This window comes from Athene noctua, chromosome 8 (genome assembly GCF_965140245.1).
Source record: "Athene noctua chromosome 8, bAthNoc1.hap1.1, whole genome shotgun sequence".
NCBI classification, from domain to species: Eukaryota; Metazoa; Chordata; class Aves; order Strigiformes; family Strigidae; genus Athene; species Athene noctua.
Genome location: NC_134044.1, coordinates 24559952 through 24574716, shown reverse-complemented (window position 1 = coordinate 24574716; position 14765 = coordinate 24559952). Strand labels below are relative to the sequence as shown.

The window sequence follows — 14765 nt, the reverse complement described above, 5'->3', positions numbered from 1 at the left end:
TTCCCAGAGGGCAAACTTGAACATTGGCATTACATGACTGTGAACTGAAAGTACATTTTCAGTTCTTTAACTTCTGGGAGTAAAAAGGTCTGAACTTGCTTGTGATGCACAGAATTTGCTTTCATGACTTTTAAACGAGAAAACGGAGATGTTTCTCCAAACAGCCTGCTTATTATGGCATGCAATCAACTGAAAATAACAAGCTATTTGTAATATTTTCAAGAAGCAATGTCAAATAGCCTTCTTGGTCCTTAGCTAATTATATCTGTTGTATTTAGAAAAATCAACAGCAAAAACCAAACCCAAGATATTCGAATAAGCCAGGTTCCTTGACAGCTTCAATAATCTCTTCTTCTTTTCTAAGCTTAGTGTATTGTGTGCTTAATGCTTGAGATTGTCTCAACTAAACTTCATCTTGAGCATCCTTCATACCTAACTTCTGCTTCTTTTTTTTTTTTTTTAACCTTCCTGGTCAAAGGCTGTCAAGACACTGTAGATTAACTTTCCACTTTTGGTTTCGTAGGCACCACGTTTTCATGGTTCTTTTGAGTTGTTTTGTGACTGTCCTTCAGTGAGTGGTGATCTTTCCAATTCCTGTTATCTGGTGGTTTAATGTTTTGAAGCTTTTGCTCTACTGCCTTCCTCTGTACAAATGTAGGACTCATCTACACAGAGAGATGACAAGATACAGAGCAAATTGGCTTGACACAGCAGCCTGCTGGTTCAGCTGCAATGCTTTGACCTGGAGTTGGCTCATGCCTCTCTGGGTCTGTATGCAGCAGAAGAGACTGCCTCTGCCTGCACCTTTCCGTGTAGATGCACGATTCCTCTACAGCAGTTGCTGCGTATCGTTCAGCTGTAATTTGGGAGCTCCTCTGTATTGTGTCTGCCTGTTTGTTCTTAAACTTTTCACATAGAGCCTCTTGGTATAGTGGCAGGTTCAGTAGGGCTCTCTCTGTTCTCCTATCCTATGTTTTTTGTTAATGAAAATGTAGCTGGATAGTTTTTAGTTTTGCTCTTTAATCGGCTTTCTTGATTTGTCATTCTAGAGAGCTCATTGTGCCATCTGCACTGACCGAATATGGGGCCTGGGTCGCCAGGGATATAAATGCATCAACTGCAAACTCCTCGTTCACAAGAAGTGTCACAAACTTGTCAATACTGAATGTGGTCGTCATACACTACAACCAGTAAGTAAAACGTATCTGAATAGTTGTCTTGAAAAAACAACCACCAACCAATCAGTCAAAACCCCCTTTTAGTTATTAGTTTTATACTAATGGCTTTCAAACTACGGTCTGCAAACGATCACAGTAGATGAAACATCTTTCTTTGTTTACTGTGACACTTTGCAAGAAGGTTTGGGATTCATTTAGCAGAATGGCAATTTAGTGGCTAGTCAGGAGTCTAATTTTTACATCTGATATTTTTTCCTGTGTCAAATGTGAACATATAGCTGAAATTTATCTCATCCTTCACTATGTTGTTACATAGCACGCATATATATCTATGCACACATGCTATTTTACGTCTTCAAAGTGAAGCACAGGTAAAACAAATTCTCTACATATCTGTTAGATTATTAGACTATTTCCAGTTTTACAGAAAGGAAGGATGAAGTGCAGAAGTTTTGACTTTTCTTCCAAAAAATTCAAGTCCCCAGAAAAATTAAAATGATTACTGCTCTTGGTTTAATATTAAAAGCAGACAGCTACAAGTCTACATTTTGTGAATTCGTGTGACTGATATATGTACTGCTGAAGTACTTGAGCTTTTCTATCTCATTTCTCATCTGCTATAGTTCTTTATTCTGTTGTACTACATTATCACTTCAACAGCTTCTGGAAACGTGTCATAACTTCCAGAAAATAGGTAAAATAAGGACTGCAGTGGGGTTTTTTTATTTGTTTTTTTGGTTTTTTTTATTGTGTAGGGATTAGAGCAGTAACTATGACTAATCAAGTTAAAAAGTAGATAGGTTATATTCCTCAGACATCATTTATTTCATTTATTGTGTAGGGATTAGAGCAGTAACTATCACCGATCAAGTTAAAAAGTAGATAGGTTATATTCCTCAGACATCATTTATTTGATTTATTATGTCTAAAATAATGTCTCACACTTGAACGGTCTAATATAAAAACCCTGTGCATATTTGCAGGAACCAATAATGCCTATGGATCCATCATCAGTGCATCCAGATAATGTAGAATCAGGTAAGATGAATAATTTTTTTCTTTAAATTACTCTTTTAAGTTGCTTAAACATTAATTTGGGTTTAAAAAATGAAGCGGAATAACTGTAAGTAAAATTACTTTAAAACCTCTTCATTACTTTTTTTCATAGAACAACAAAAATAGGATGACTTCTTAATGTGAAGTGGGATAAAAATACAAAAATTCCTCAGTTTTCCATATTTATCAGTTTAAGAAACTTGGCTAAAAAGGAAGAATTTAGGCTGTCAGTTATGCTTTTCCATCAGTAAGCTGTGTACTTTAAATAGGACATTTACAAACAAACCAAACAAACAAACAAAAAACTTAAAAGGGCGCTTTCTACTGAATTGTAGAAGTTAATTCTTGCAGCAGAGTGATGGTCCTAACACTTGAATTTGGATATAGATGATGAACAGATTAAACACCAAACAAACCACTCTTCTGCACAAGATTGTCTGTGCATGGAGTCAAGTTTAATCTGAAGAGAACTCCAAACATAATTCCAGGGCTTTATATTAGCCATATCTGTTGATTAATGCAGTATGGCAAAAAAATTATTCTGTGGTTTAAAAAAGAAACAGCACCAAATCAAACAGTTTTGAATACTTAGATGAATTTAAACTGTGTATCTCTCTGAGCTCTTGTGTGTGGAAATTTTGAGACAAACAACACTGCTGTATTGCTTCACTCTAATTGTTTTTCTTGCACCTCTAGTGATTCCGTACAATCCCTCAAGTCACGAGAGCTTGGACCACGTTGGTGAAGAAAAAGAGGTAAAGTATCGTAACCATGGTAGTTGTATTCAGAGATTAAAGCCTTTGTGTCTCTCAGTTTCAAGATGTTAGTAATTTAACTTGTCACAAACTGAAAACTAGTACATAAAGCACATTTGGATTGCTCACTCAGGTGTATGCACGTATGGCTTGCAAGCTGTTTTATTTTGAGCCTTGAGTTGAGATGTGCTTTGATTTAGAAAGTATAGGAATGCTTTGACTTAGAAGGTATTCCAAACTCCTCCAGTTTAATTTGTTTCTTATCTGCCAAGTCTCCTCTCCCTCCTTCCTTTCCCCTCACATTCCTTTTCAGGACAGTCCAGTTTTAAGAAAAACAAGTGTTAATCAAATCAGTTGTTTATATTAATTTTGCTGTTCTGTTTGAAGTGCTAGCTTTTGCAGTTGTTAAAATTGGCAAGCCTGCTTACTAATTTCAAGTTATCTTCATCAATAGGCAATGAGCATTAGAGAAAGTGGCAAAGCTTCCTCCAGCCTGGGTCTTCAGGATTTTGATTTGCTCCGAGTTATAGGAAGAGGCAGTTATGCTAAAGTACTGCTTGTTCGATTGAAGAAAACTGAACGCATTTATGCAATGAAAGTGGTGAAGAAAGAGCTCGTCAATGACGATGAGGTAGGCGAGGTTTTTATCAGTAAATTGGGCAGCTCTTCAAAAGAGCTTTGGTATCTACCACAAGATGGGAGCCAGGCTTCTGCATCGGCAACACTAATTGAAAATCATACGTGCGGTTTCTTATACATACTATACTACCGAAGGTTCACAATAGAGGTAACCAATTTTGAGGTCGTTATTGACAGACTGATAGCTCACAGCTGCCCTGTGCCAGTGGTTTCTGTCATGAGCCTCATTGCCTCTATTGTCAGCGTCTCCTTTTGTGATCAGGACCATCTGCAACAGTGCTCTTGCAGAATTCAAGTTAATAAGCCTGGCTTGCTTTGTTATTTTGGAGCAGTATTCCCTATCTCTCCTATTATGTTGGCTTGTTGGGCTGAAAAAGAAAGGGGTGGAGTCTGGCGTTCATATGTTCAGGTTTGGTTTTTTGTCACAAAGGAGAACTTGCAATGTTATTTTAATTGCTCTTTAAATTGAACGTCCATCTTAACAATTTGTAGCTTATACAGTGATTAGTAGAAACTAACGGAATTGCACTATTAACACCTCTTGTTGCTGAAGATTTCCCTTGTGTTTCTTTGGGCTACTCTGAAAAGACTCGAGTGACTGTGGTTTGCTATCCAAGAGCTTTTGCATTTATTTCTCCATCTACCATTTATTTCTTCTGCATTTCCTGATGCTATTTCACATTTGTCTGCACCAGTTTATCTTTTATAGATGAGTGTTTTTTTACTCCTAAGTACTCCTCACACAATGAGGCTAAAAGTACAGGACATTCAACACAGAAAAAAAAATAGTATGCTAAATTGTATTACTTCACATTGCAGAACTATATAACATTTAACTTCTTGCTTTTAAAACAAGGATGGCAAAACACTTGAATATATTTCTGCTAATTGTCATTAATACTTGACCTAAGAAGTGCAACAATCCTTTTCTGAATGTCATTTTTCTTAAATGAATAGGATATTGATTGGGTTCAGACAGAGAAACACGTCTTTGAGCAGGCTTCAAATCATCCCTTTCTTGTTGGACTACACTCTTGCTTCCAGACAGAAAGCAGGTAAAGGTCATAAGATAATAAGAAGATAGTCTGATTCAAAAAATATTTCATACTGTTAGGCACCACAAAGGCCCATTTAATACATGAAGTGTTAGGTAGGCAGCAAAAGTCAATGTACTGTAAATCATTGTAGCATTTTATGAGGAAAAGGCCATGTTCATCATCTAAGCTTTTCATATCGGTGAGATGGAGAAGAATGTAAAGTGCTGGTAGGTATGATGAGAAGGATTCTGGATGTGAGGAGAGGTGCAGCTGGTAGGACAAAAGGCTTAACCATATGAGGTAGGAGACAACCTAGAATGGGAGGAAAAAATGTTTAGGGAGAGAGGAATTAGAAGATCAAAAAATGAGGAAATTTTATCTCAAACTTTCATGGACTCTCTGAAGATGAGTCTCTGAGCAAGACTTGGAAAATAGTATCTGAATTTTAAAAAGGAAAGCAGTAATAGAGAACAAAAATTATTATTTTCATCTGTAATAAAAGAGATTGTAGCAGACTAATAAATTACTATTCTATACAGTAATAATTTTCAGTACATATAAATTTTTCAATATATATAAATTATAGTTATTGTATATTTAAACAACATCCTTGCTGTTTGAATAGGTGACAACCTAGTGGAGGGAAGTCAGAAGAAAGAGTATTCGTAATATACTAATAGCAGTAACCAGAAACAAAGGAGATTAAAGGGATCAGGAAGGCAATTGAGAAAAAAATACTTTTTTTCCCTGGTTTGTGCATAGAATCTGATGTGAATCTATATAGTCACATGCATAATAATGACAAGCAGTAGCTGTAATGCTTTATGAATGTGGGAAGGATTAGTTACTTTCCTTTAGCAATAAAGAATTATCTAGAGAAATTCCATATACTTGATTTTCAACTTTGTGAATTTATTCAAAGTGAAGGAAAATAGTGAAACCAGTGATATTACCAGAGACGTGGGAAGAGTTGAATTGTTTGATAACAGACCTGTAACATCTCAGACCTCTTTCAGCCTTGTATACGATCATTTGTAACAAATTCCCGTGTCTTTCAGGTTATTCTTTGTTATAGAGTATGTAAATGGAGGAGATCTAATGTTTCATATGCAGAGACAGAGAAAGCTGCCAGAGGAGCATGCCAGGTATGTCTAATTCAAGATTTCTTGCATCAAAACAGTTGGTTTTCTGACACTGTGCAGTAGTGCAGAGATAATGATGATGAGCTAGAAAATCCTGTCAAGATGTTAAGGATTTAAGAAATGTAAAACTGCATACTCATTTTAATGCTTCAAGCTACCATATTTTTATTTCAAGGAGGAACTGTAATAGGAAGCACTTAGGTAGTGTTTGCATTAGCATTACCCTAGATGACTTCAGTCTGACTTTTTTTTTTTTTTTTCCTAGAAAAACACTTTTGTGTGTTGGTTTGGTTTTTACTTTTTATTTTTTTTTTAAAAAAGGTCTAATGAGATCAGTGTGTTTCTCTTACAACAACCACTACCAGCTGTCCAGGCAAATGCTGAGTTCTTGGTGCATATGTTTCATCTCAGATAGTGAGATGAAAGGGATGATTTCAGTAGACATTAATATTAATTAAAAATAATTTTTGAAGTGACTGTGGATAGAAATATTTGTATGATTATAAATAACTTACCCACTTCTCTGATGAAAAATATGAGCATACATAGGTTTATATTTAGATAAGTGTCATAATACCAAGACTGTTATTGTGGTTTGGGTTTTGATTACCTGAGTAATCAATATCTCTTTCTACACTAGATTTTATTCTGCTGAAATCAGTCTAGCGTTGAACTATTTACATGAACGAGGGATAATCTACAGAGATTTAAAGCTGGATAATGTGCTACTAGATTCTGAAGGGCATATTAAACTCACAGATTATGGCATGTGCAAGGTAAGATCTAGTTCCTTTGTTAACCAGTAAAATCAACAATTAAGAAACTATAATGAATTAGAAGATGCAGAGGCTTAAAAATGCAAAAATGTCAAGGTATTCATTTGTACACAGTGCAGACAGGCTGTGTGCTCATTTCATTTCTGCAAATAGAGAGAAAAATGCTGAAGTGCACAGACTACATATATATAATGATTATGTTTTTGTAAAGCTGCTGTATCAACCTGATGGGAGGGGTAGGCTGAAATAGTCAAGATAGCTTGATTCCAAAAAGAGCAGGAGGGTGAAATATATCAGTCACACTTGCTCCCATTTGGATTCTGTGACACTTCTCATTTTCTCTAGAAAAATGCTGTCACTACAAAGACACTGGAGTACAGTTTGACTTTGCCATCGAATTGCCATTATGCTGATCTATTAGAAATATTTTAAATACTGTCATTTTGGCTAAGCAACTGAAAAGCATAAACTAATACAGGTTGGAAAGGGCCATAGGAAGTCTAATCCACTCTCCTGCTCAGAGGGGAGGTGCAGACCAGGTTGCTAAGGGCTTTATTCAATTTGATCTTGAAAACTTCCAAGGATGAAGACTGCACAAATTCTCTGGGTTACACACACACCCCCCCCACCCCTACCATTCTGTATCCCATGCTGTTCTCTGAAAAGCTTGTTGTCTGTCCATTGCAACACCCCAGTCATGTAAGCTGTTCAACCATGCCTCGCTTATTCCCATTTGCCTCTTGCTGGACATGTGGTGGAACTTAATGACTAAAACCTCAACAGATGATGTCATCAGTAGGTATGTGCCATCCTCTTGAGACTCTAGATACAACCTACTTGTTTTTTTCTGAAACAAGTGGTGATTTGTGTTCATTTACATACAGATTTAAATATAGCTTTACTAAAACGAAAGTGGTTAATTCAGGATGCTTAATTCAAAACTAAGTTCTTAGCAGAGGGGGAGTGTGGGGTCTTTAGCTAACTGAAATATTTTCTTCCCATCTTTTCTTAAAGGAGGGTCTGAGGCCTGGTGACACAACCAGCACGTTCTGTGGGACTCCAAACTATATTGCACCTGAAATTCTCAGGGGAGAGGATTATGGTAAATGGGATTTTTCATTGCTCCCATATAACTTTCACCTTGTCCCTTACTCCTTACTTTAGTTGTTTAGCAGTACAAAGTATAAATCTCCATTAGACATGAAGTCACTCTTAATTCAGCATCCTGTCTGAAAAAGTAAATAAACCCTTCAAAGGAAGGACAGAAAACATCACACCAAGCAAATAAGTTACCATGCCTTCCACATTTTAAATTTTTTTCAGTCTTGAAGAATAGCTTGAGTCTTCCAAATTTATTATTGTTAATAACTATTTTAAGTACTACTAATGATATACTTGCAGTCTTGAATTGTGTTCAGGTCTGGAGCTTTATATTTGGCAGCAGCGTTAGTATTAGATACTGCAAAGGGCCTAGATAGTAGATCTCTCTTTCACAAATCTCAGTGTTAAAAATAAAATTGTCTGTGCAGTTGCTTGTTTGGGAAGTCCACAAGATTCCTGAAGCAAGAGATGTGAGAGAGTATAGAGGGCTTGCTGTGTGTGTTTCCTATTACTTTTTTCCCTTAAGCTTCCAATACTGTGCCAAGCAGATCTTTGGTCTGTTTTCTTCCCTTAAGATTTTAACAAGTTCTACAGTTAGTTCCAATTTTTTAAAAAAAGTATGTGTAACTTTTAAACGTACTTCTTATTCCAATTGAATGTCGCTTTCGGACTGGCTTCACCTCTTCCTTCCTTACCACAAAACTTCTAAGCCAACCAGACTTTATCAGTCCTAGCCTAGCTATTAGAATTTTTTTCTTTAGCAGCAAATAGTACCACAGATATGCTTAGCTTCATAAATGACTGTCGTGCTACTATTAAGAATCACATACTTCCTCCTTGTCCTTATTCCCTGCTCTGGATAACCAATCCCATGTTGGTTAGTAATGATTAGGATTAAATATTATCTAAACCTTTGTTAAGGTCCTGACACCAACCTTTAAGCTTTCTGCATTTCCTTTCCTTTGTACAGCATATCCTTCCATCGTGCACATAATGAGCCAAGTAACGTCTAGTACAATTGTTAGTTACCTCTCCTTTGTTCAAATAATCAGAGACTGGCAGTACTTGTATCATTGAATTAATTCTTTTTTCTCAAAACATGCCTGTCTGTAGCCCCAAAAATGTTGGTATTTTTTCTCCAAAATATCTGCAGTAGTGTTTTCTCCTATGAATTCTAGGCTTCAGTGTAGATTGGTGGGCACTTGGTGTGCTTATGTTTGAGATGATGGCGGGCCGGTCGCCCTTTGATATCGTGGGGAGTTCTGACAATCCTGATCAGAACACAGAAGATTATCTTTTCCAAGGTAAGTACCATGAGTGTTCCTACACTTCAGTGCTTTGTTCCTGCATACCCTTTAATCTAACTTTCAAGATGCAAAGGTTGATATGAACCTTGGTTTTTTGCAGTAATTTTGGAAAAACAGATCCGAATTCCTCGATCCCTCTCTGTTAAAGCAGCGGGTGTTCTAAAGAGTTTCCTTAATAAGGTAAGAGCTGAAGGGGACTGTTTAAGACTTCTTAAGAGCAGCTGTTTTTTAAAAACACGTTGACTAGTTGATCTGTAATAGACATACTTTATCTCCCATAAACAGGGTACAAAAAGTGTGAGGCTAAAGCAGAATTCCAGTGGGGCTGGGGAACCTATTCTAGATACTTAAAATCCAAAGCTTCAGATTCTGAGACTGGGATCATGAATAAATTTCAAATTCAAAGGCTTAGAAATGCTCAGAGCGATTTCATTAACCTGGGGAATTGGACAAACTTACCAGATTTATTTTGGTTCTTGAAGAGAAGCAGCTTAGCAAATCACTCTGACAACTGCTGATGATTTCATCGAGGGAAATGCAGAGGCAGTATGTGCTCACTGCTGGTAGCTAACCAGCCAGAGAGTCAAACGTGTATGTGTGTGGTAGTGGACTAGTCCGAGCAGATGCTGGCCTTTATTTAGTGAGTGTTAGGTGAGTGGGACGGAAGAGGTACAGGGCAAAACAGAATTGGTTAAATTATTCTAAGAAAGTAATACTGTTGAAGAGCACTGCTGCTTGGCTGTGTGTGTATGTGTGCATAGGTGTACATGGAGATGGAATGCTATTGTTAAAGTAACCTTCTCTCCACTGTATTTATCAGTAACCTGCAGTTGCTACCCCAGGGTGATTGCCTGGCATAGTCAGTCTGCTCAGGGAGGGGCAGGCAGGGGGAAGAATCAAATTCACTAACCAAGATAAATCAAATTCATCTAACCAAGTTTGCTCTGACACATATGATATGTTTAAACAGGTTTTGAATAGAAGTGAAGAAAGCTGGCATGGTTGTTTATATAAAATTCCATTAAAGGCTTCCATATATTCATGCCTATGTCAGACAGTAAATTGGAACAGTGGCCAAAATAAAAAATGCTTAGTTCTTCAGTGTCCCTTGTAACTGTGTTGTTTAATTTCTCATGGAATTTGTAACATTTGTGTTTTATTCATGTGTAGGCCATGGCACCCATTTAGAAATATTTTCTTCCTTGCACAGGATCCAAAGGAACGTTTAGGCTGCCATCCTCAAACAGGATTTGCAGATATCCAGGGACATCCATTCTTTCGCAACGTTGATTGGGATCTGGTATGTGCCCACTTATTTTCTTCGTTTACATTATATTTTGGCTTATTTTCTTTGTATACAATGCTGGCTTGACAACTTGTTTTTAGCATGAGCGATGACGTAAAAACTTCAAAAATTTTAACCCTTTTTACACACAGTAAGTACAGTAGATTAATAGAATAATTGTAGAAAGTATACAAATGAAACTTAATAGTAACTTCCAGCCTTGTTTAAAAATAATTCAATAGCTTGTAACTCGTTCTTGGTTTCACTAAGTGCATTTATTCTTAGATGGAGCAAAAGCAAGTGGTGCCTCCATTTAAACCAAATATATCTGGAGAATTTGGTCTGGATAACTTCGATTCCCAATTCACCAATGAACCTGTGCAGCTCACTCCAGATGATGAGTAAGTAATGTAGAATTTAAGAAGTTCTCATAAGTCAGTGAAGGAGTTATAAAACTTCATTTAATTGCTGTAGTTGCAGTCCACAGAAGATACGTAAAGCAGTAAATAACATTTTCTTGTGTTAGTTTGGAGAAAATTGTTGTGTCCTCATGGTAGACTTCATATGGCTGGATTAAGTATTGTCTTCTGGCATGATGTTAAAATCAACTAACAGTAGGAAAGTTGCTATAAAGAATCTTAGTTCAGGGAAAGATGAATAAGTGCTATTTTACAAGTTTTAGTGGTATCTGCAAGAAATGAACGTGTGAAGGAAAAGACCTGTTTTGTCAAGTGGTTTATTTTAGCTTTAAGCCATGAGATTTCTAGAATGTTAGGTTTAAATTGAATTTATTTTGGGTGTTCTGAGCAAGAGAAGATGTTTGTTTGGTTTGTTTGGGTATTTTAAATTGTTAGTAGTCAAATGAGATTATCCTGGATGAAAAGCCTTGCTAAAATCCATGATAATGTATTTGGTTTTGGTAGTGGTTTTGTGGTTCCTTACTCCTGAGGGGTCCTGATTTGAGATGAGGAGGGAAGGGCCTTTCTAGTTTGACTGAGCCACTGCTATTTACATTTCAAGAATTTTTCTAGGGTGTTGTATATTGTTCATGTTATACGTAAGCACAAACAGTGGATGATAATTGTTACCTACACACCTTAATTAGGTTTGAAATCCAATGTCCTTCATCCCTTGGTAGATGCATAATGTACAAATAAAGTTTAGAAAAGATGCTCAGGCAGGTTGCAGTATTTATCACATAGTAATATTTTCAGTTTTTTACAAAATTGTCTGTTTTGGACAAGTTTTAAATCTGCAAACCTTGCAGATTGCCTTGTGGGGAGAATATGTGCATGAGAGCAGCTCAGTCACTGCTCCTGAGTGGTTTTATTTTTTGTTACTATTATAGGGGCCAAAAGAAACCCCAGCAGTAACTGTAAGGATGGAGTGGGGCAAAAGAGAGAAGGGAAATGTTCTCAGTAGCAATCCATTGTACAGGTCTAAATTTTACAACAAAGTATCAGTTAATATTGTTAACTTTTTAATTTTGCTGAACTAATGGCTGTTTTTTAATCTTAATAGTGATATTGTGAAGAAGATTGATCAATCTGAATTTGAAGGCTTTGAATATATAAATCCTCTCTTGATGTCAGCTGAGGAATGTGTCTGAATTCTCCATTTCTGGACTGTGCCAATTGTTACTCTGTTTGTTTCTGCATGGATAAACATCTCTTCATTTGGATGCACTTGCATAAAATGAGTAACTGAACATCTTACCCTTTGCCACGTAGTGTGAATTACGAATTTTCTTTTTTATTAATTGTCATCCAGGACAGTTGTTATGCTTGAACCTTCGGCTGCCAGATTTAAAATGTTAAACTTTCCAACAGTCTTGCCAAACTTGAATTTTAACGTAGAAGCTGATCTGAGGCTCCTGACTGAACAATGGGATCTGGCTGTATAATCTGCCAATACAGCATTCTGATAAAAGAAAGTTCTCTTACTGCTTTAAGAATACAAATTCCATTAAGGGATGTAATAAAATATCATTGAAGGACTTCGGTTTTTCCAGCGAGACAAGTAAGACCTTATGACTTCTGTAGTTCTAAATCTTTTCTTTCTAAACATCCGATTTCCCTATTCTCCTTAGACTTAGAAGTTAGAGCTTCAGATTGAAATGACAGGAAGGAGAGCAGATTTTTAAACTGACGAGGCCAAGAATGGCTGCTTTCATAGGCTATATTGATCTATTCAAAAGGAGATAATTATATCTCAGTAATGCTCTGAAATTAGACACTAGGAATTGTACGCTGATACACGGAGAGTGCCTTTCTGAGCCTGTCCCTTTCCGTGAGGGTTGCACATGGTATAAAGTGTCAGTTTAAATAAATGGAATTCAATTAATACTTTGAACAGTTAAAATCTGCAGAGTGTAATTTAGCAGTTAACGGGCAGCTAATACTGACGGATGTAGAACATCATACTATTATTTATTGCTTTTACACTTGCTGTCTTAACTGTATCAGAACTGCGTATGTTACAGCTGTGGCCTAGATGAGGGCATTTGTTTCCTTTTTCTTAATCTTATTGCCATACTGTTGGAAATGCATTTGACTTTGCCAGTGGAAAAAGCACATCTAGGAAGAAATAGGTGCTGTCCACAATGACTCCCTTACCTTCCCCACATGTAGATGGTGATTTGTAATCACAATCGAACTGTAACTGTGGGTAGTAGACTCAAAAGTTAATAGTAAAGCTCTTGGAATGAATTGAAAGAATGGTTCAAACTAGGACTTTTGGGAGGTGTGATTCTTACATTTCATGTTAGTAAACAGTGTAATATACAGCACAGATAATTCTTATTTTTTAATGTTTAAGGAAGTTTTGAATGTTTAAGGCTGAAGAAATGCCAAATATACCACTTTATTTTTTTTTTAATTACTCTGGGGAAAAGGGATTAAGAGACATTGAAGAAAAGAATCTGTTATGTAAGTATGAGCTATAAGGCAAGCTAAGCGTTACTGAAAGCAGATCTAAGTATCTGTAAGCACAAGTTAGCAAACCTTATCTGAAGCTTTTAATAAGACTTCTGCTTGGTCAGTGTCTCTCCTTGAAAATCCTTGTATGGTGACACTGTAAATTCATAGCACAAATCTTCTGGTGTATGTTTTTTTCACTTACATGTTAGCTTCAAGGAGAGAGATTGCACAAATACACAGCAGTGTCGTGGTGTGGTATTTTAGTTCATGTTTTTCTTTGCAACGTGAATGGGAAACTCTTGAGGAGGTATTGGGCTGAGTTTTCAGAACCGGAAAGTGATTGAAGAGGCCTCAATTTCAGGGAAGCATTGAACCTCCACACTGTTAAAGAACAGGTTCCCTTAAACTCAAGTTACATATTTTCAAATGTAAAATATCAGAGTAGACCTACTTTTAAAGTGCAGCTCATAACTTCAGCATGTTTAGTTCACGTCAAGTGAACTGCTTGCATGCAGTTTTAAAATTGTGATTAATTGTTTAGCCTCTAACTTCTACACCTGCATGACTAGCTTAGACATCAGGACTTAACTGATATTAAACTTGGAAATTATCTAAAGCAAACAAGAAAAGCCTTGTCTCTGCAGTGGCTTAACTTCATATGAGGTGTTAAATAAAATGGCTTTAGGTAAAGAAGGGCATTTCTGTTCATCACAGAAGAGTAATGGAGTAAAACACTGTCTTTGCTTAAAGCAAAAGTTGGGGGTTTTTTATAGATAATGTCACAGAAAAGATACTTTTTCAATTTACATATCTAACCATTAAGAATGTCTCTAAGTGACAAACATCTTAAATAACTGTAAATTTATTTTTAAACCTTTTCTTCAAAGTGCCATGCTATTAACAGTTATTTTTTTCATTGTTAAGCATATAGCAACTGTCATAAATATTCAGAAGGGACACTGGGTGTAAACAGTCCAGGGCAGTAGGCTTTGTCTTTTGGAAAAAGTGTCTGCATCAGAAGCATGATGTGTTTATGTGGAGCAACCTTCTTTTTGTATGCGAGTTGGATTCTTAAGGGTGCTCTGCTAGTTAATATTGTCACTACTATTTTCCTGTTTCATACGGAATATGGTCTTGAATGTTGTTGTGTAATCATTCCCTTTATTTGTGCACACTTTTTACTTTAAATAAAACATTTCTATTAGGCCTCTGTGTGTTTAAACTCTAAAACAAATACCACGAAATGCTGGGCTTTGCTTCAGGTGGTTGTCTGACCTTTAAATATCCAGGTCCCACAGGAGTGTTGTTCTAATCTTACAACTTCTTCTAGAAGGTAGCGGTGGGATAGACCACAGCACCCTGAGAAATACTTTCCTCAGCCTGTGTTCCCTGAGCATGTCTGAGGGTGCAGGTCCCTCTGATTTGCCAGCCTTACATTCATCATGCCCTCTGGAGAAAGAAGCACCCATGTAGGTTCTGTCTTGCGTTCCAGCATCAGTGAAAAGTAAGTAGCGAGGCCTCGGTCAGCTGCGCAGGTACAGAAAGCGTCAAGTAAAATATAAAATGCAATT

The 14765-nt window shown here is 36.7% G+C and overlaps 1 protein-coding gene across 3 annotated transcripts in view; it reads left to right on the top strand.

The window, feature by feature from the left end:
* The window catches only part of PRKCI (protein kinase C iota), a 30345-nt gene extending 15945 nt beyond the window's left edge, over positions 1–14400 (top strand). For all 3 annotated transcript variants that reach the window (XM_074912048.1, XM_074912049.1, XM_074912051.1), the window contains 13 exons: positions 1050–1190; positions 2162–2216; positions 2931–2989; positions 3444–3620; positions 4586–4683; positions 5724–5810; positions 6448–6583; positions 7598–7685; positions 8863–8988; positions 9092–9171; positions 10202–10291; positions 10562–10677; positions 11798–14400. In XM_074912048.1, coding sequence (XP_074768149.1) covers positions 1050–1190; positions 2162–2216; positions 2931–2989; positions 3444–3620; positions 4586–4683; positions 5724–5810; positions 6448–6583; positions 7598–7685; positions 8863–8988; positions 9092–9171; positions 10202–10291; positions 10562–10677; positions 11798–11885 — 1341 coding nt within the window. In that variant the 3' untranslated portion in view covers positions 11886–14400. The remainder of the gene's footprint in view (positions 1–1049; positions 1191–2161; positions 2217–2930; positions 2990–3443; positions 3621–4585; positions 4684–5723; positions 5811–6447; positions 6584–7597; positions 7686–8862; positions 8989–9091; positions 9172–10201; positions 10292–10561; positions 10678–11797) is intronic.
* Positions 14401–14765: the final 365 nt, after the last annotated feature.